Source organism: Schistocerca gregaria, chromosome 10 (assembly GCF_023897955.1).
Source record: "Schistocerca gregaria isolate iqSchGreg1 chromosome 10, iqSchGreg1.2, whole genome shotgun sequence".
Taxonomy (NCBI): domain Eukaryota; kingdom Metazoa; phylum Arthropoda; class Insecta; order Orthoptera; family Acrididae; genus Schistocerca; species Schistocerca gregaria.
Window position 1 is genome coordinate 222772015 of NC_064929.1, and position 22068 is coordinate 222794082.

General features: G+C 41.0%; 1 protein-coding gene and 1 long non-coding RNA gene across 3 annotated transcripts in view; one reads left to right on the forward strand and one right to left on the reverse strand.

Moving 5' to 3' along the window:
- LOC126293567 (uncharacterized) overlaps positions 1-22068 on the reverse strand; it is a 22915-nt gene continuing 847 nt past the window's right edge. The window contains exons 1-2 of one of the 2 annotated variants that reach the window (XR_007552308.1): positions 21263-21348; positions 1-958 (exon numbers count right to left, since the gene is read on the reverse strand). This is a non-coding gene — a long non-coding RNA (uncharacterized LOC126293567). Of the gene's footprint in view, positions 959-21262; positions 21349-22068 lie in introns of those variants that run through there. The other variant, XR_007552307.1, reaches the window with a different exon arrangement.
- The window catches only part of LOC126293563 (acidic leucine-rich nuclear phosphoprotein 32 family member A), a 14285-nt gene continuing 12622 nt past the window's right edge, over positions 20406-22068 (forward strand). Inside the window, exon 1 of the mRNA XM_049986842.1 lies at positions 20406-21633. Coding sequence (XP_049842799.1) covers positions 21586-21633 — 48 coding nt within the window. The 5' untranslated portion in view covers positions 20406-21585. The remainder of the gene's footprint in view (positions 21634-22068) is intronic.

Below are 22068 nucleotides of genomic sequence, written 5' to 3' on the forward strand. Positions count from 1 at the left end.
TTTTCTGAGATTAGACAACTTTTTGTACTTCTTTATTTGGCTGTCAATAAGTATATATAAATAGTGAAGACAGGTAGACATTAAAAGGAACAAAAAGTTTACAAAAGTCAAGTTACAAATTAATTATGAAGACACAGGAACGGAGCACTTTTAAGACGAGCAATTGCTTCAAGAGTAAGCCCTTCTGTCTTTCCGGTTACAACAGTTTTGATATTCACAATTGACAGTTCAGATCCACAAGAATGTCACAGAGTGAAATGCCACAGTAGTAAGAAGTTTCCCACAAATCCCAGTTAGCGAATGCTAGGATGATTATTTAAAGTACATCACATCCTCCACAGTGAAACAACAGCTGTCGTGTCACCCGTATGTCTCCTTCCACTCCTAGAAGAGATTTCCATCTGAAGTTGAGGAAGTGCACATCCACTGAAGATGATGATTGAGAAATAGTTTTGTCTAGAGGAGTAGCACTACTCTGGACACGTAAGTTAGAGGAGAACTTGAGAGAGCCCTGAACAGTTCGCTCACCTGAGGCATGGCAGCAGATCTTCATAATGTCATTTCTTTTATTCAATTTCTTGTGATATCTACATACATATGCTCGCTCGCTCGCTCGCTCTCTCTCTCTCTCTCTCTCTCTCTCTCTCTCTCTCTCTCTCTCTCTCTCTCTGTCTCTCTCTCTGTGTGTGTGTGTGTGTGTGTGTGTGTGTGTGTGTGTGTGTGTGTGTGTGTGTGTGTGTGTGTGTGTGTACACACACACACACACACACACACACACACACACACGCGCGCGTTTGTTTTGTTTTGTTTTGTTTTGTTTTGTTTTGTTTTGTTTTGTTTTGTTTCTTTTCTCTTATTTCTTCCCATCCTGTGACCCACGTCATTCCACAACCAAGTAGCTTTGGCTCAGACGATCCCACGGAACGTCGGTAAAAATGGCTCAGGTGGTCTGTGCTATCTGGGGAAAAAAGAGAAAAAAAAAAGTCAAAAATTGGTAAAAAAATGTGACACAGTTTTAATAACTGAGTGAAATAAAAATGTAGTACAATTTTATGGATTATGCACAATGGTCAGAAACTCATTTGATATAGTTAGGGGTGCACAGAAATATCCAGATTAAGGCACACAATCTCCAAGACACGGAGTATTCTAAATAAATTACACGGAACTGATTTTGAGACTCGTGGCAGGAGGGGCTGCTAGAAGCGACAGTCGGTGGTGTGTGCCAGAACTAGAAAGTGGCCACAACAGATGTGCACAGGGCCCGTTATAGTGGACGTTGGCTGTGACTCCTGACATAAACGGAGCAGCAGGCAGAAAGACGTGAAGGTTGGAAAGAAACGTTTACTCGGACATTAACATGTGGTCGCTTAAAAGTACAAATTTTTCTGATTTTTATTTTATTTTATCCACGCTGCAAATTATTTCAATTCAGAGATTTCATATTTTATCCAAGAATGTAATATAGGTACTTCACTTCAGCTCTAAGAGAGTAGGTCCTTGTTAGTTAATAATTAAAGAGGCACAGAAGTTACTGAAAGGTGTAAATAAATCTGTTTCGATAACACTATGCTAATGACTAAAATTACAGTTGTATAAGTTGTACAAACTAGGGGTATTTAAATAATTCCGGACGTTTCGTACAAATGTGCTTGCAGTCGGACAGTATACGTCTGTGGAATAAGGCAAAGAGGTGATTTGTGTAGAGGGAGACTGGTACTGTTAAAGGTAGCTGGAACAGGGCTGAGGTACGGTCGACACCTTTCCAAAAACTCGATATTGCACAATTCCAAACAAATAAAAATGACTCGCAGGTACCGGAAGCACACACTGGACGAGGCTCGGCACGAGAAGTTCCTGTGCGTCCGGACGGAGGTGGAAGTGGCATGTGCTTAAGTTAAAGAACAAGTTCGGGCCTGCCCGATTCATATTCGCAAATCTCACATTGTGTCGACGTGCAGAAGGGACTGGTAGCATACTTTGACCCAGTTCTGTTTTACAACACAATCTTCCTGTGCAATTCAGCTACGCTCAAAAACATTATTTACTCTACATAATGATAATATAGTGTAAAACTGATAACGGAACGTCTCTCTAAAACACTTTCAGGAGCCTGAGGATTCTCACACTCGCACGTGCGTTTGACGTGAGAGAGAATTTAAACTGAAGTTGCGATTCACGAGCACAACATTACTGACATACCTCCACTCATGGCACGTGTGATTCTGGAGGGCATGCATCCGCACAGTTGACGGCCCTACATACGGAGGCCACCTGGGTCGGTCCCCTGGTGTGCGCTAGGCGTCACCGAAGAAACGGTATCACTCGAGCGATCGCAAACGGGTGCTCGGCCTCTTCTCTAACTTGTATTACTGTCGTCCAGCCACCGTGTTCAGTGCTACGCGCTACCTATTTCTTATGTGTTGCTCTGTAAAGTACTAAATTCGATAAATTGTGTTTGTTCTCGCCGTAACAAAACTCGGTGGCGAGTGATGACTCTGACCGCCACTCTCGATAGATTGGCATCGGCACGTTCACTGCACGTTACTCTCCTATAAGTGCAATTTTTGCACTTTCTGGCATACGACAAATCTGCTGAAGATTCGGGCTCGTAAGAGACACGGTTACGGCAAATTTTCACGTTTTCCGTGTGGACAATGCAAAACAGTGTAGGGCTTTCTTTCTTTCCCGTTTTTCGCCACACATTTATCGCTCATTGTGCCAATTTGAGCCTTTGCGAGAACTGGCCAGCTTATTTGATGAAATGTGCACGGTTCTGGCAACCTATTACTTCGGCAGAATGCACGTCATTGCGAAGTGAGCAGAATTTTACTGTTGTTAGAAATGCCCAAACCAATCTTATAAAGCCCAGTCTGCAGAATTAGACGGGTTGAACAATCATTGTAAATTTGTCACTAGCACCAATCACATGGTGTGTGATGTTGTTACTCGTCTGGCCCCGGATAGAAAAGTCTGCATTTCAATGTGAGAACCCGACACTTACAGACGTGCTCAGTGTAGCACAATCCTCTGAAGTGTCACGGGCCGCAGGTGGGTAGGGGGAGGTATCGGAAGCTTTCGAGTCGGCCTCCGTTAGGCACGCTGCAAGTGTCCGGGATGAGGGGGAAGCCATTGCAGCAGTACAACCTCGGATTGGCGTCACACGGGGCAGCACCGGTTACGCCCACAGTGGCGACAAGCCACATCGCGATGGCAGCTGCGTGCCTCCCTTCCGTCTCGCCCATACTGCTCGGTCTGGCACGCGCGTGCCGTGTGCCCGAAGCCACGTTGTATCGGTGTGTAACATCGCTTCGAATGTGGCCGGCACAGTAGCACTGATGGACATAAACTGTATTTCTACAATGATTCTCTCACCAAACAAATTGTTTATTGACTTCTATATGTTTAATAAATACAGGTGAACACGGGAGCTGCAGTGACTTTAGTTACATGCACAAATGTATATGGAATTTGTCAGATCGAGTTCCATATCGGCAACTGGAGTCCCTCTGCTCTGAGTTTTCATTTCCATTCGGCCTATTTCTTCCAGTCGGTGGGCTACACCACTGACCACCATTAAGAAGCTTAAGGGTGAGCTTTGCCTCTGCACGATTACTGCGCGATCTGTGACAGATACGTACCCTTTGCCCCGCTCTGACGAGCTGCTCGTAAAATTATCATGTGGCCACTACTTTTCCACGACCGATTTGTCGGAAGCGCACCTCCGGCTCCTTTTAGATGAGGCCACTAGGCACCTTCTCGTCAATAGACCTTTCGGCCTATACCAAACTTGGCACTTGACTTTTGGCATTACTAGCGCACCTACAATTTTTCTACATTTTTAGAGCAGCTGACAGCCTCTGTAGCTGGTTGCGTCAAACTTCGAGGATACTGTCGTTTCGAATTCTTCCACCGAAGACCACCTCGGCAATCTCCGTCCGTCATTTTCTGTTTTGCAGTCTGCAGGTTTCGAGTGCAATCTTGCCAAATCTCAATTTTTTTAGCTGTCGACAGATACCTACGTTTTGAGGTTCCTCACACGGGGTCACACTGTCTCGTCGACACATTGCCGCAATTGCGGCTCTGCCGTGGCTGACCTCCGTTGAGGAACTGCTGGCGTTTCTAGGTAAAGTTGTGTATGTCCTTCAGTTTTTGCTGGACGCATCCACTGTTGCTCATCCCCTGCACGTGCTTTTGTGTGAAAATGTGCCTATTTTCTGATCCCCCACTTGTGACCTGGCGTTCACTTTCCTTAAATCTAATCTTCAGTCTGGCCACTTTTCAGCCTGGTCAGCATCTCTTGTTGGCTACAGATGCCTCTCAGCAGGGTCTTGGCACGGTGTTGGTGCACAAATATGCTGAACGACCCATCGCATATTCTTCTAAGACTTCAACTCCGACTCGGCAGTGGTATTCTCAGATTGAAAAGGTGGCTTTAGTGATTGTGTTCGCCCTCGAGAAATTTCACGTCTTCTTGTACAGTTCTGAGTTCCATTTAATCACAGATCACGAACTGTCGGTTGCTCTTTTTAACCGTTCGGCTTCCTGACCAGACGAGGCTGCACATGGTTTGCGGTGGCGGACACTCTACGTCTCCCATTATCGTTATCGGAGCCGTTACCGGCCGACAGGGCGACACGCCAATGCTGAAGGCTCATGTTGCCATCCATTCGGGCCAGACCCGGCGTTCAACCGGGACGAGTTGCTTGTTTCTATTTAGATACTGAGAATGAGAACACGGTTGACGGTTTTCTCGTCACTAGTGCCGAGAAAGCATCAGCCGTCGCTGCGGATCCTGTACTTACTCGGGTCCTCTCTGCACAGTTGCCAAGAAAATTCCCCCGGGCGGTACCTCAGATCCCTTGCATAATAACTTCTCCTTCCAGCACCGGCCTGTCTGTATTTGACAGCCTTTTTCGTTAGCTAAAGAGGATGCTGCTCCCCGAGTTGTGATTCCCCTTCTTTACGCCGTAAAGTACTGCAACCTCTGCGTGTCGGTGATTGGGGGAGCTCTCGCACCAAAGTTGTGGCCTGCCGGCACGTATATTGGCTGTGGGGTACAGATGGGGACATTACCAGCTTGCACTCACTGTCTTCAGCGAGACGTGGCGCTGTGGGTGCCTTCCTTCCCTTTGGCCAATGCCGTGGCATCTGTGGGAATGTCTACGTGTCGATTTTGATTGGCCCTTACCAAATCAGTTTTGGCTTATTCTAGTGTTGTCTGTCCAGATCTGTGGTGGCCTCTATTTTGAGCCGGTTTAAGATTTTTTCAGTTGAGGGACTTACATATACTGTGGTTACCGATAACAACACCCAGTTTGTTTCTGGAGAATTTGCATCTTTTTAAGAGGGTAGTGGTGTTCGCCATCTCACAGCTCCCTCATCTATCCTCAATCTAACGGTGGGGACGAACGTACGATTCGGACATTTAAAACTCGGTTACGGAAATATGTATCTGGCAGGTCCCTCGCATCTGCTCGAGACTGTTTTACGAGTTCGCACCATTTTGCACCAGTGGGGGACGAGAGCCCGGTGGAGCTGTTATGTGGATGTCATCCAGAGATGCTCCTTCATCTGTTGCATCCGACCGCGCATCTGCTGTTTCTTCTACAGTTCTGGCCTGTTGCACCTGTCTGGCCTCACGGTTTCAGAACTGGCCGAACTGGATTCCTGCCAGCACTAAACATCGCCGAGCGGGGCGCATTTGCGGCATCTGCACTCCTGATGGGCAGACGACCCGTCACTTCGACCAGCTGCGGCTGTGAGTGGTCAGGCTGGATAATTGACTGATCACACCTTGTAACATCAACCAAAACGGCCCTGTGCTGGTACTGCAAATAGCTGAAAGCGAGGGGAAATACAACCGTAATTTTTCTCAAGTGCATGCTGTTCCACTGTATGGTTAAAAGATGATGGCATCCCCTTGGGTAAAATATATTCTGGAGGTAAAGTAGTCTCCCATTTAGATCTCCAGGCAGGGACTAGTCTGGGGGATGTCATTATCAGGAGAAACAAACAAAACTGGCGTTCTGCGGATCAGAGCATGGAATGTCAGATCCCTTAATCGGGTAGGTAGGTTATAAAATTTAAAAAGCGAAATGGATAGGCTCAAACTAGATTAGTGCTCTTTAGTGTAGTTCGGTGGTGATAGGGACAGGACTTCTGGTAAGGTGAATACAGGGTTATAAATACAAAATCAAGTAATGATAATACAGGAGTAGTTTTAATAATAAAAAAAAGGACGACGATAAGCTACTATCAACAGCATAGTAAATGCATTATTGTAGCCTGCACCTACCACAATAATACAAGTTTATATGCCAACTATCTCCACAGATGAGGAGGAGATTCAGTAACTGTATGATGAGATAAAAGAAATTATTCAGATAGCTACAGGAGACGAAAATTTAATGTTCATGGGAAACTAGAATTTGATAGTAGGAAGAGACGGAAAAGTCATAGGTGAATATGCACTGGGGGAAAGGAATGAAAAAGAAAATGTGTGGTATAATTTTGCACAAAGCATAATTTAATCATTGCTAACACTTGGTTTAAGAATCGTGAAAGAAGATTGTATATGTGGACGAGGTCTGGAGACACTGGAAGTTTTCAGATTGTTTATATAATGGTAAGACAAAGATTTCGGAACCAGGTTTTAAATTGTAAGACAGTTCCGGGAGCAGATGTGGACTCTGATCACAATTTATTTGTTAGAACGGCAGATTAAAACTGAAGAAAGGTAGGATCTTAAGGTGATAGGACCTTGATAAACTGAAAGAAACGGAGGTTTTAGGGAGTTTCAGAGAGAGCACTAGGGAGCGATTGACAAGAACAGGGGAAAGAAATACAGTAGAAGAAGAATGGGTGGCTTTGAGAGATGAAATAGTGAACGCAGCAGAGAATGAACTAGGTAAAAAGATGACAGCCAGTAGAAATCCTCAGGTAACACAAGAGATATTGAATTTAATTTATGGAAGGAAAATAATTTAAAAAATCAATACATTAAGCAAGCAAAAGGGAATACAGAAGTGTAAAAAATTAGATCAACAGAAAGTACAAAGTGGCAAAGCAGGAATGGCCAGATGAGAAATGTAAGGTTGTCGAAGCATATATCACTAGGGCTAAGATAGATTCCACCTACGGGAAAATTAATGAGACCTTTGGAGAAAACAGAACCACCTGCATGAATATCCAGAGCTCAGATGGAAAACCAGTCCTAAGCAAAGAAGAGAAAGTAGGAAGATGGAATGAGTATATAGAGGGTCTATACAAGGGGGATGTACTTGAGGACAATATTATTGAAATGGAAGAGAACGTAGACGAACATGACCAGGGAGATATGATACTGCATGAAGAATTTGACAAAGCAACGAAAAACTTAAGTCAAAACAAGGCCCTGGGAGTAGACAACATTCCGTTAGAGCTACTGATAGCCTTGGGAGAACCAGCCATGAGAAAACTCTTCCATCAGGTGAACAAGATGTATGAGGCAGGCAAAATACCCTAAGACTTCAAGAAGAACATAATAATTGCACTTCCAAAGAAAGCAAGTGCGAACAGATGTCAAAATTACCAAACTACCAGTTTCATAAGTTGCAGCTGCAAAATACTAACATGAATCCTTTACAGAAGAATGGAAAAACTGGTGGAAGCCGACCTCGGAGAAGGAGAAATGTAGGAGCATGCAAGGCAATACTGACCCTACGAATTCTCATACCAGATAAGTTAAAAGAGGCAAAACTATGTTTATAGCATTTATAGACTGAGGGAAAGCTTTTGACAATGTTGACTGGAATACTCTTTCAAATTCTAAAGTTGGCCGGGGTAAAATACAGGGAGCACAAGGCTATTTACGATTCGTACAGAAACCAAATGCAGTTATAAGAGTCAGAGGGCACGGAAGGGAAGCAGTGGTTGAGAAGGGAGTAGACAAGGTTTTAGCCTATCCCTGATGTTATTCAGTCTGTATATTGAGCGAGCAGTAAAGGCGGCAAAAAAAAAAATTTGGAGGAGGAATTAAAGTCCAATGAGAAGAAATAAAAACTGTGAGGTTTGCTGATGACATTGTAATTCTGTCAGACACAGCAAAGGATTAGAAGAGCAGTGGAACGAAATGGACAATGCCTTGCAAAGGGGATATAAGATGAACACCGACAAAAGCAAACGAGGATAATGGAATGTAGTCAAATTAAATCGGGTGATGTTGAGGGAGGTAGATTAGGAAATGAGACACTTAAGTAGTAGGGAGGATAGAAAATGTAGACTGGCAATGGCAAGAAAAGCATTTCTAAAGAAGAGAAGTTTCTTAACATTGAGTATAGATTTAAGTGTCAGGAAGTCCTTTACGAAAGTATTTATGTGGAGCGTAGCCATATACAGAAGTGAAATGTGGGCGATAAACAGTTTAGACAAAAAGAGAATAGAAGCTTTTGAAAAGTGGTGCTACAGAAGAATGCTCAAGATTAGATTGATGGATCATGCACCTAATGAGGTGGTACTGAATAGAATTGGGGAGAAGAGAACTTTGTGGCACAACCTGACTAGTAGAAGTCAGCTGGTAGTAGACATTCTGAGGCATCGAGGGATTACCAATTTGGTACTGGAGGGAAGCTTGGGGGAAAAGACATCCGTGTGATACTCAGTTTCTATAAGAATGAGGTGGCAGTGATTAGACCAAGGATGTGCTCTCTCTCCTCTTATATTCAATGAGCACCCAGGAAGCTATAGACCTAGTTCGAGAAACTACTGAGGTGGGGATCAAAATTAATGGGCAGAAGATAGGTGTGCTACGTTATGCAGATGATATTGCTATAGTCACGGAGACACAATATGATCTAGAGGAAGTCCTCAAAACAATGGAAAAAATTCTAGGCAATCAGTACGGAATGAGAATAAACAAGAAAAAGACTAAAGTGACGGTATCCGGTACAGGAGTAGAATATGAACCTCTGAGAATGAGAATTGGAAGAGAGGATCTGGAAGTGATACAGGAATTTACTTACCTGGGAAGCAAAATCACAAGGGATGGTAGAAGCCGGAAAGAAATTGCGAGCAGAATGCAAAAGGCCAAAATTGCATTTAATTGGAGGAGGAACTTACTCACCAGCAACAACATCCGTCTGAAAATAACGAACCCTATCATGAAAGGTTTCACTTGGAGTGTGACTCTTTACAGATGTGAAACTTGGACAATTGGAAGAGAAGAGGGAAGACAGCTAGAAGCACTGGAGATGTGGTGCTATAGAAGGATGACGATCAGCTGGAGAGACAAGTAACAAATGAAGAGGTGCTTAGAAGAGTACAGGAAATCAGGTCTCTGTGGAAGCACATCAAAACAAGAAGAGAGAAACTTGGAGGGCACATCCTACGACACATCATCATCATCATCGGAACAATAGCAGAAGTAGCTACTGAGGGAAGGAAATGGCGAGGGCGACCGAGGACATTGTACGTGCGACAGATCGTGAATGGCGTTGGATGTAACACGTACGTGGAAATGAAGAGAGAGGCTGACAGAAGAGAGGAATGATGCTCTGCTGCAAACCAACCTCAGGGTTGAGCACTTAAAGAAGAAAGAAGGGGGGAAAGGTAGATTGCTACTTACTGTAAAGAAGACACATTAAATTGTAGTTGGGCACAATTAAAAGACACTTGCATAGCTTTTGGCCCCACCTTTATCGGCAAAAGAGAAATACCCACCATTTATTCACACAAGCGAGCACACGTGACTGCCAACTCTAGCACACATGACTGCCAACTCTGGGAGCTAGGCCCAAGTCAGAGACTCCCAGCTCCCAGTGGACAGCACGTGGCAGGCACCTGCGAGAAACAGTGTGATGGATATTTGCCGAGCCTCGAGGAAGTCTGCAGCTTCCAAAGTTATGACCCTCTTTCACTCAGTCTACTCGAGGTACCCTTCGTGTTTTTTTTTTTTTGTTTTTTGTTTTTTTTTAACCAACAAACTTTGTGTGGACAAAGCAGCTCTGTGAAATCCTTATAATCCAATAATTTTATGCATAAAATGGTAAGTTTAATGTCCTTCAACTTGTCATTTGTCAGCTACAGAACAGAGGTGACAGCTACGTAAGTATTGGTTTGAACGAAAAATGGTACACAACTTTTTGACTCCTTTCGGTATTCGTACGCAGTTTTATTTTCCGTACACTCCAAGAAACTCATTCCTCTTCCCTGTCTAGAAATTTTAGACCATATGTCCCGTTCTGGACCCCTGTATTGCCCATCTCTTTCTAAGTTTTTTAACACTCCTTCATCCCACTGTCTTGTTTTTGCTTTTCTACAATTTCCCATCCTGCTTAAACCATCAATCTGCCATACTTTATCTTGTCTTTTATATTTGAAACTCTAAGCTTTTCTTTGAGTACATAGTTTCTTTATTACTGCTACACATTCACCAGCAAAATAATTGTCTGTAATTTCCCACCATCACATATTTTTACTCTTTTGCACGTAACTATTGTCTGATCTGTGCTGTAAAAATCATCAAATGAAACTAACTGTCTCTTACAGAAGCCTGCAACCCCCCCCCCCTCTCCCCCCCCCCCCCCCTCTGCCAGTGTCATTATCAGCTCTTGTTTGTCTGCAGTCAATCAATGAGGAATTCTGAAAAAGTCACTGTTCTCGAGTTAGAGCCACAGAAAGAATATATAGTGAATGAATACGTTATTTCAGTAGATTTAATTTGTATTGTTAATCAGTAGACTTTCTATTCTAATGCCACAAGGACAGAAAAATACACATTTTTTTCGATCTACAAGCACTGTACATACTTCTCATAGCAGGTCTTTGTAATGTCCAGTCAGTCTGCATTTTTGAAAATAAAACTATTAATACTTGTTAGAAAATCGAGTGTGTTTTAAAATAAGTTTAACTGACTGCCTCAGAGACAAAATCTGTGTATAATCCATATTACCTCAATATTTTCAGAGGAGGGGTGTAGCAGAAATATATTTAAAAAAAAGCTCCTGTGCACTGTAGCCCCTTTCTCTTGTCCAAGTGTTTCACAACTGTACCACAATGTCTCTGCACAGTGTGACCTGACAGACTGAAGGATGAGTTATACAAATACCACCAGGTAATTAATACTGCCAACATTATTATTCTTTATCGTGATAAACAGTGTAAAAGACTAGCTTCGGTAAGTACAACTACCGAGTAACTTGTGGGCCAAATTAATTTGTTGTAAAGCCACTATTTATTTTATGTGCCTTCCAAGTATAATGAAGCAGTGTGTGTAGATGCCAAATGTCTTATTCATACAGGTGCCCTTACCTGCATTCTTTTCTCTGGCGTTCAAACTGTTATCAACTCACTTGTGAGCTGAAAAACATCTGAACATGCTGCTGGAACCTCAGCAACAATTGCATTAGAATAGATCCTTGACACTGGGCATCGGCCAATACATTTGGTGTTGAAATGTTGTCAGATACAAGTTGCTGCCACATGCTATAAATTCTCTTATAAGCGCCTCATGGCAAGAGCTCCCTTAACTGGATCTTTGCCTCTATACCCAATGAAATAGACCCTCTCTTATTACATCCACGACTGTTACTGATTTTTTTTTTCTTTCTCAATCCCTTAAATGGATGCCCCCCATTGAGACTGAGAGATCAGTTACAAGCATCACCACCCTGGTAGTGATATTTTAAGAGTAAGTTGTCTTTGAAACACTGCTCCATAGGACACAGCTGAACAGCAGTTAGCAGAAGATTAACAGTGACACAAAAAAGTGGCTGCAATAGACCATTTCAGAAGTTCAAGAATGGGACTTTTAACATTCAGATTATCGCTGAAGGTTTCAAATGAAATGTTACGTCTTCCTTATTAGCTCTAGGACAGGCATTAAATTTACCACTGGTGCTGAATAATTTAATACACAAAACCAATATGCACAGGTACCTTACTTTAGAGAGGCAAGCAGTTCTTTCGAAAAATATTTCTTATTGTGCTGTATCCCAAACGAGGAGCATTTTTTCAAAACTCGAAAAACAGCAAAAAGTAAAGTTTTGTGAAAATGCATTTTTTAAATATCATATGAAATACTAATTACATAAATATTAAAAAATTTAACATTTACAGAGCTTTTGTAGGAACGGTTCTGACTGTGTCTGACATTTCTAAACTTTTCATTCTTTACTTCAGAATAGAGGAACAAAGTTACCAGGTATTTTAGAAGTCCATAAGTACAAATATGGAAGTTAAAAGTTTTGTTAATATACACATTAAATTCATTTTTTCCATTTCTTTTTTATCTTCAACATTAATTACAAAGAAAGCTGCTTTTTTGTTCATTTACATCGAAATACATTAATGTACTGCAATACAAGACTTCAGTATCATACTTTTCCGTAAATGTTTGATAAGCAGATGTCAAGATTTCCACAAATGCTATTAAAATACAACATAAAATACTGGCTACAACAACACTGAACTGGAAATCTATTGATCACTTTCAACAATGTCCTTATAAAATGCTTCTGCTCCTTACGCTATGTTAAAATGTCTCATAAGTTTTAAGACATACTTCTTTTCCTTGCTGACCACATTCTTCTGTTTCACAGTAGCTGATTTCCTCACTTTCTAGTTGCAGTTTCTGGATTTCCGTACCTCAGCCTCTCCAGGACTTCCATTGTAAGTGTTCGACACTGACAGACTTTTCGTCAGCCGTCACTCTCCGAGTAGTCGTTTTCGAAAGCACTTTAGATCGTGGGGCTTTTAGTACACAGGGTTTGAGGTCCTCTGCTTTCCACTCTTATTCAAAAAATTGACAATGCGTTGTCATTCCAACACTTTCTAGTATTAAGTCGGTGAAAGAATATTTACGTTCCTCCAATAATATTTATCTATCAACTCGCGTGTGGGCTCTGTCAGGATTATCACTGTGGCCACAAATACAGAAGTAACGTACCAGCTAATAAAATTTTCTGCTTTCTTCTGTGAAGACCATTAGTGTCCAAATGACTGTGTGGTACAGGAATCAGAAAATAAGAAAATTTGTTTTGGTTCATTTTCTGGCAGTGTCACCTCAAGGTTTCTGAGAAAATCCAAAAGAGAAGGAGCTACTTGATTGCATCCTTTCCATCCTGTCTGAAGCCGACTATAAAAAGCAATCATTTCCTTTGTCTGTGCTTGGGAGTGAATCATAATGCACAAATTGTATATCCGAACCTATCTATCAAATAGAATACTTCACCGAGGGAGAGCTTTGGTATTATGGGGTTCTTTCGTATATCAAAACATACTTTAACCACATTTGGATTTTCCTCCTCCATTACTGCACAGAACTTTTTTGCATTAACTTTGTGCAACCTGCTGTTTGTTATCAATGGAGTTTTTTTCCCAGATGTAGCTCCTTTCGAGAGCACCTACGCACGCCTCAGATGTTTCTCACAGAGTTGTGCCACGTGCAGGTACTGATGTCTTCAGACTACCGGTGTCCATCTATAATGACCTCTTCAGATATGCAGCAAAATATGGGAACAATACACACACACTAGCTGATTGTCTACAGATTAAAACAATAAGGCAGACCGTGATGAAAAGTATTAATGATATATATGTGCATTTGTGCACTTTAAATATGAAGAGGCGTACCTGTTTATTAAAAACATGTCCTAATATACTGGAATCATAATGGCGTTGTCAAATGCTAAACACAAAATCAGCACCGGCACCATCAAATAGATAGAATGTATATAATTTGTGACTGTAGACGCGAAGTAAAGGAAATTTATTCTATATTCAGGTTACTGTTCAATTCGAGACTGTGTCAAAGCTTGTGAAAGAAAACCATTTAGTTCGCCAGCAAGTAAAAGAGCAGTTCAAAGAATTAGATCGTAAAATTAACAAAACGGGTCAACTTGCTGTTACTTAGTTAAACCAGGTTAAATAGCAAATCTCAGAGTCGAACGAGCAAGTAACTGCTTTAGAAAAATGCAAAATTTTTTGAGAAATGGTTAACACGTCTGAAACGGTATCTAATTTGGAGGAACAATTACACGAATTTGTAAATTCTACCATACAGGAGAAAGTAGAACTGCTCGATACTAACAGTCTTTCTAAGGAGGATGCTTATGTCGGTCAAAGTATGTTAAGCTTTATACCATTACACAAGCAAACACCAATACAGTAATGAGATATGATTAAAAGATTTAAGGCCCCGTAAGGGTTTGCACCCTTTGGGAATTCAGTGTATTCGTGGGCCATCCGAGGCAAATTGTTTTCATATTTCTATCTCGAACTGTGGACCTTGCCATCGGTGGGGAGGCTTGCGTGCCTCAGCGATACAGATAGTCATACCGTAGGTGCGACCACAACAGAGGGCTATTGTTGAGACACCAGACAAACGTGTGGTTCCTGAAGAGGGGCAGCAGCCTTTTCAGTAGCTGCAGGGGCAACAGTCTGGATGATTGACTGATCTGGCCTTGCAACACCAACCAAAACTGCCTTACTGTGCTGGTACTGCGAACGGCTGAAAGCGAGGGGAAACTACGGCCGTAATTTTTCCCCAGGGCATGCAGCTTTATCTTCTTTGACATTTCTACTATCTTTTATTAACATTACACCTTCTTTCAGGAACAATATTTTGAAGATGTGGGTAAACCACGATGTATATAACTGATAACGGCCCCCAATTCATTAGCCGTAATTTCAAGGAATTCTTGGCTTGGGAAGTAGTAAGACACACAACTATATCCAAGTATAGTCCACAAACTAATTCTTGTGAATATGTTATAAAGGAATTAGCACGACTGTGTAAAGTGTGCTGTTCTACAAGGCCACACCACCTGGGCACAACCAGTACCAGAACTTCAAGTAATCCTTGTGAATTACTGCAGATGTCAACAAGATAAGCTCCTGTACAAATTATGAATAAAACCTTTATACGAGAGTTCTTGTTAAAATTGTTTACATAGCATAATTCACCAGTGACTGACTTGCAAAAGTTGCAAGAGAAGATACAAGAGAATTTGATTACACAGGCACAAAAAACGACAAAACTTTTAATGAACAGGCTATTGTACCAAACTGTCAAAAAAAATGAATTGCCGTTAGTACACAATTTTCCTCATAGCTCGAATGGAAAGAAGGAAATGAGCAAATTTTTTTCAGCATAAAGTAGACCTTTTAAAATTCAGAATATACCACATCCAAAAGCAGTATATCTAATAGACCCTGATACAGGGCAAAATAAAGGATTACACAATATAGATATGATTAAAAGATTTAAGGCCACAGAAGAGTTCACACCGTTTGTGAATTTGGTGTATTTGTCACCACCGGCCACCTGAGTTAACTTGTTTTCACATTTCTATCTTCTTTGACTATTTTATTATTAACATTACACCTTCTTTCAGAAATAGAATTAATATATATACGACTTCGACATCTGAATGCATGGTAAATCAATAATAATTGCATTGGTATGTTTATGAAGGTAGTCATGAGCTTAGTTAATAAACTTAGCTATAAATTAACATGTTATAGAAATGACTCCTGTCAGTCATGCTACACGTTGTAGGGGAAAAGAGTCCAGGTAGGAGAAGAACGGCAAGACAAATTGATGGTGTGCTCATGTGCACAGCCAAATAGCAAGAACGACCTTAACAGTTGGCAAGAGAATGAGATGGTTTGATAACTACTAATCTTTTGTATTGTCTAAATCTAGTAATTATAAGAAAGTGAAGGGTAAGCTATATGTATCAGTAAGTAGAAGGAAGATACATAAGTGTGCGAAGTATGTGTATGTAGTGATGTTATATGTGTTATAAGACTTACCAAGAGGGAAAGCGCCGGTAGACAGGCACAATAAAATAACACAAACACACACACAAAATTTCTAGCTTTCGCAACCAACGTTGCTTCTTCAGGAAAGAGGGAAGGAGAGGGAAAGACGGGTTTTAAGGGAGAGGGTAAGGAGTCATTCCAATCCCGGGAGCGGGAAGACTTACCTTTGGGGTAAAAAAGGATAGGTATATACGCATACGCGCGCGCGCACACCCACATCTATTATTAACATTACACCTTCTTTCAGAAATAGAATTAATATATATACGACTTCGAAATCTGAATGCATGGGTAAATCTGTGTGTGTGTGTGTGTGTGTGTGTGTGTGTGTGTGTGTGTGTGTGTGTAGCTATCCTTTTTTTCCCCCTAAGGGAAGTCTTTCCGCTCCCGGGATTGGAATGACTCCTTACCCTCTCCCTTAAAACCCACATCCTTTCGTCTTTCCCTCTCCTTCCCTCTTTCCTGAAGAAGCAACTGTTGGTTGTGAAAGCTAGAAATTTTCGTGTGTGTGTTTGTGTGTTATTTTATTGTGCCTGTCTACCGGCACTTTCCCACTTGGTAAGTCTTGGAATCTTTGTTTTTAATATATTTTTCCCGTGTGGAAGTTTCTTTCTATTTTATTTATAAGTGTTATAAACAAGAAAAGAAAAGTTGGAAGAGAACAGTTATGGGGGAAACGGATCATTTAGAACAAAAAATGCAGTAAAAGGGGGATAGTAATTGTGTTTACTAATAAAGTTAAGATAGGGCATACCCAAACAACAGATGAGGCGTAGAAAAGGTAAAGGCCAAGCAGATCCATACGAGGAGTGGCCTGTATCTTGGTCATGTGAATCCAATGGAGGAATCACCTGTACCATTTAATGTAGGTAGCAGAGATGTAAGGTTAGGCAGACCGAAAGAAGGGATTGTCTATTCCTTGGTCAGGTGAATCCGTTTAGGGAATAGAGATTTGACACAGTGACTGCCCTTACAAGGAGTGTAAGTGCAGTGAATACAGAAGTATGGCATCGTATAATAACTGGTGGTCACGATACTAAAGTTTCCTCCAAATTAGTTCTGTAATTGAATAACTTACCTGGTAGTAGAGAACAAATGGTTGAAGCAGGAATGTTCCACGCTTGTTGACTACACCCGTACTGAGATTTTACTCAAGAGACCGAATAATAGGCATATAACTGACAAGCAACTCCTCAGGTAATAATAATAATAATAATAATAATGTGGGAAACAGTACAAGGTGAACACACACACACACACACACACACACACACACACACACACACACACACACACACACACACACACACACACACACACCCCCTCTCAATCACTCTGATATCTTACTATATAGAAACACTTGTCATTTCAGGACAATTTCCTGCATCACACAGGATGTGAAGTACATAAGATACAGATACACTAATTAGACTAACACTATTTAGCACAACTTACCTTAAATGAAACAACAAAACTGAAAAGACTTGTTATTAAAAATGAAGTTTTATTCCTCTTTAAAGAAGGAAATAATATCAAGCATTTTTAAGTGATCAGGTTGTTTACAGTTGCATGTTAATGAGATTATGTTTTCATATGTGCAGACATTAAATGGGAAGTGTGGTATATGAGAAAATTGAAAGAAGTGGTGACAAATAAATGCTTTCATCTGCTGTGGGCGGGATCTTTTACATTTTGGCATTGAGGCTCGGTGATGGTTCGACTGTCCGAGAGCACTCACACTGTCCGAGAATGAAAACACAAGACAGTTTTGTGACAAATGGAATACATTGTAATCTGGAATGTCACATGAGCCTTTGAGGCAATGTAGTATGTAAAGTTGTGTTCAACTCAAATTCACAAGTAACACTAATGATCTATACCCATACCAAGACATATATAAATGTTTGTAAAATAAATTAAAAACAAAGATTCCAAGACTTACCAAGCGGGAAAGCGCTGGCAGACAGGCACATGAACGCACATAAATAAAGTAGTAAACGTGCTTTTACATTATATGAGTAGAAGCTATCTTCTTTTGCTCCAATAACAGCTGCAGAATGTGAAGAAGCCATGCCTTTTCTTGGGAAAAACACGGGATTTCAGAGGCACTGATTAGTAGGACCTCTACGTAAAGAGAACCTGCTACAGCAACCACATTAAAAGCAGAAGGTGCATACGTCCGATGTTACGTCAGGTGCCCTCAACAAATTTATTTGGTCAGCTCATCTAGCAAAACTACAAACCAATGCATAACCCAAGCAATGTAGAATGCCAACAGCTGTGTGCGAGAACCACATGGAACAGGTGGGCAGCTACCATTAAAAAAATTCAGTGTTTTCTACATTCACTCCAATAGTCCATGTCTGGCTGACATTCAAGCTTCTAAGTCCATAATCCACAATTTAGTAATCCAGTGGCAAAGCAGGTGAAGAAGATATCCACAAGGAATAACGTGCATATATGAAATCAGCTGTTGTTCTGGATAAAAGCTAAGGTTTCTGAAAATCTTGGAATATATAGAATAATTTCTGGAAATTATGATAGAAGGTAGGTCCAAATGTGAGTGGAGCTTTAAATAATTTTACAATTATCAAAGTATCTCTGTTCACAATCGTAAATTAAGGAATAAATGAGTGTGTTACTACCAAGAACTGACTTTGTCCTATCCTCATTAGTGCACGTAGGATATCTGTCTATCAGAAATGACTGTCATTAGGAATTGTACAAAGGACCTACCCCCTACCCCCCCCCCCCCCTCTCTCTCTCTCTCTCTCTCTCTCTCTCTCTCTCTCTCTCTCTCTCTCTCTCTCTCTCCCCCACCCCCCCTCCTCTCCTCTCTGACAACGTGGGATATAATCGAAAAGATTTTATGCCAACTGACTCTCGCTCCAGAAGCCTACTCAGTTACATAAATATGAAGTTGCAATGTAACAGAGTTACAAAATATTTTTCCTTAGGATAAGTCCCTGAAATGGTTGTGTATGAGGCATGTGGTAATGTGTTCTGATGATAGGTGAATCAAATGGAAAATAGACATCTCGGGAAGAAAAGAGCTGAAGAGGGACAATGAAGTGATAACATTCAACCTGGGTGGTACTTCTCTAAGGCTGTCACAACCAGTGGTGAAAGGCTGGAGATACAGCTGAAAACATTTGGAAGATGCCTCTCTCTATCAACTTACGATCTTTCCATTACCAGAAACAAAAATATCCCAAAGTAAATGGATAATATTCTTACTGATAATGCCAAAGTAATACTACAACCGCATGGTATGCCTTCAAACGTAACAGGCTTCACAAATTAGTTTTCGTTCAAATGTTCTTCTTGGAAGGTACTTCAGATTGGTTACATTCCCAAAAAACTATGAATTGTGCTGCAGGAAGAGGTCTTGACTGTATTAAATATGTAATTATCTAAAACCAAAAATTGTTAGAAATTATTCATCAATTCAATTATGAGAGAAAAGTTCCAAATGCACTGCATCCGCAACATAACAGTGACAACACCTATAAATCATATTTTTATATAACTGTATTTTATTTGCCTCAAAACATGTTTTACAAGTCATTTGATACTTACAGCACAGAAGACATGCCAGTTTTTTGCTTATGATATATCTATTTACATAATTTTTTAACACTAATTTTAGCAGCTCAGGTTTATGCTGAACACAATAATATTAATAAGTTGATTTTCTCACAATGTACCAGTCTTTGTGTCTAGATTTTCCAGACATTATTTTATCATAATACTATGATATTAAATAGTTATTCTGTTCAAATGAGCATATCATCATTAATAAATTCCTCAATTGATTACCAGCATTTTTCCACCAGGAGAACATTTACTTTTTGCTTCAGTGAACCTATCTCCATGCTCAGTACATCTCTACCCTCGAGTTTATTGGTAATTTTAAGCACTGTGCTGGAAGCATGAAAATTTCTGTGTGTGTGATATTGTGCATGGAGTGGTTTTATTCAGTTAGCCCCAGGACTACTACGTAAAAACATGATAATCTCGATTATGTACAATGAAGGGATAGTAAATATTTTTAAGTTCTTGATTGGTGGACAGCATGATGTTCTTGGAGGGGCTGCGCGCATTTTTCTAACAATTCTTTTTTGATGTAGCTGGATTCGTGATAAGTGGCTTGAGTTCCTCCAAAAGATTATACATCTAGTTATAGATTCAGTGTAAGTATGGTATACCAATTTTCCTGCTGTTTATGTCTGTTACACCAGATAGCATGTTAAGGCAAAAGCAAGGCTGTTTAATTTATTGACTAAATGATCTATACATGCTTGCCAGCGCAGATTTTTTGTCCTGCACTGTAAGTGCACTGTTTTCCCAAAGGCTGACTTTGGGAACGCTAATTTCAATAATTGTATATGAACTTCATTCGATCTAAATTGCGCCCTGGCGACGGAACACTTAGCACCCCTGTATCCTACTACAGCAGTTTATTCTTGGGTCATGCCACGACTGCTTGCTGACATGAGCTTACTCAATTACGGTCAATATTAGTTTCCTTATCGTTGTCTTATCTCCTCCTTTCGCATGTACATCCAGCATTCGACAGCAGTCAGACAACAAAATAAACAGTTCGAATGCTGCCTATGGAGAAGACGCAATACTGGCACAAGACTGGTAAATTTGGCTTCGCGATCTTTCTTTTTAACTTTCCACACGGTGCGATTAGAGAAATTTCAATAGCAATAAATAGAACAGCACCGCTCTAATTTTTTGTCTGTCGGTCCAAATATTAGTACACACTAAACAAGCGTGCATACGAGTATTCTATCTTAACTGATTTTCGCTCACTTCTGAATTGACTTGAACAGCCCCCTCCCACCTTTTCCGTCTACCATTTTTAAAAACCACCAGAAGCAAGCTGTCTTCGTTGCATCGTAATCAATACTTCCCTTTTATCGACCCCACCTCCGCCTGAGCGTATGACAGGATGGGTACACTTGAGGGGTGGGGTGAGATGCAGCTCCCCCTTCGCGACGTGCCCCGCTCTCTGGCGTCTTCCGCAAAGCCTCCATCGTTTTTCAAGCGCCACGCACCCTAGCCAGCGCAGCAGGACGCTAGCGAGCCAGTCTTCCCCTCCTCCCGAATCCTTCAACTCACAGTTACGTCGTTGTCGACCTTATTAACAATTTGTTCAAGGCGTGGTAGGGGCATTACTGTATGACTGACTTACATATAGTGCCATGTATCCACATTTAACACAGTAACTCATTACGTTTTACTGTTGTCGAAAACATTTTTTTTAAGTACATAATCGTAATATTGACTAGCGGCTAGCAACACACTGGACGTGTGTCGTAAGTGCGCCGTATATCGACCTGACATACCTAAGTATCGGTTCTTATCTCATTTCCAGATCAATTAAGTATGCAACGTCGCCGCTGCTTAACAAATGGTGTTTATTTGCTTAATTAACTTCGACACGTACCTGCTTTGCACCTCTGAAGAATAAACGAGAGATCAATAAATTCGTGTTCTACCCGACAGATGGCAGGAGGATTGCCCCACATCGAGATACGGGCAACGTGATTGGCTGCTTTGAAAGTAGTCCCTTGCACGAATTCCTGTTCCCGCCTCGCGCGCTGTGTTATTGTGTAGACCCCTCTAGGCCACCATTGGCACATCGCGAGCGAATACGTTGTGGCGACTCGGTACGGCCGTCATTCCTGCTTTGAAGGTAAAGGCTGACGGAGCGAGTGCCGCAGAGCATTTTGTGTGTTGTGAATCGTTAGTATTAAAATAAAGTGCGACATGGAGAAGAGAATACAACTTGAGAAGATGGGGAGAACTCCCGATAAAGTAAGTACTTAACATATGCGTTGCTAACAATTATGACTATATATTTTAGTATCAACAATTGCTGTTATTAAAATTAACGAGTTCTAAATTTATTTTTAACATGCTTCCTGTTTTGTTGTGAAGTAGAATAACTGAAACAGCATGCATTAGTCGAATCGAAATTATAATCGGGCGCCATAGCCAAGTAAGTGCTAGATTATTAGCGTGTCGAAGTGCCAGCAAAGCATTACTTGTGTTCGTTGCTTTATGGATGAAGATACGAAGCGTATATTTGCTCTAAATTTTACGAAGACGCAAGTTGTGATTAAATTTTCGTGTTAGCTATTTAAATGAGTACTGAAGCCTCCCACGCGTGATGAAAATTGTCACAGATGTTATGTATACATTTGTTCGGAAAACTTGATTTTAGTGTAGGTTGAGCATGAAAGTTTATTA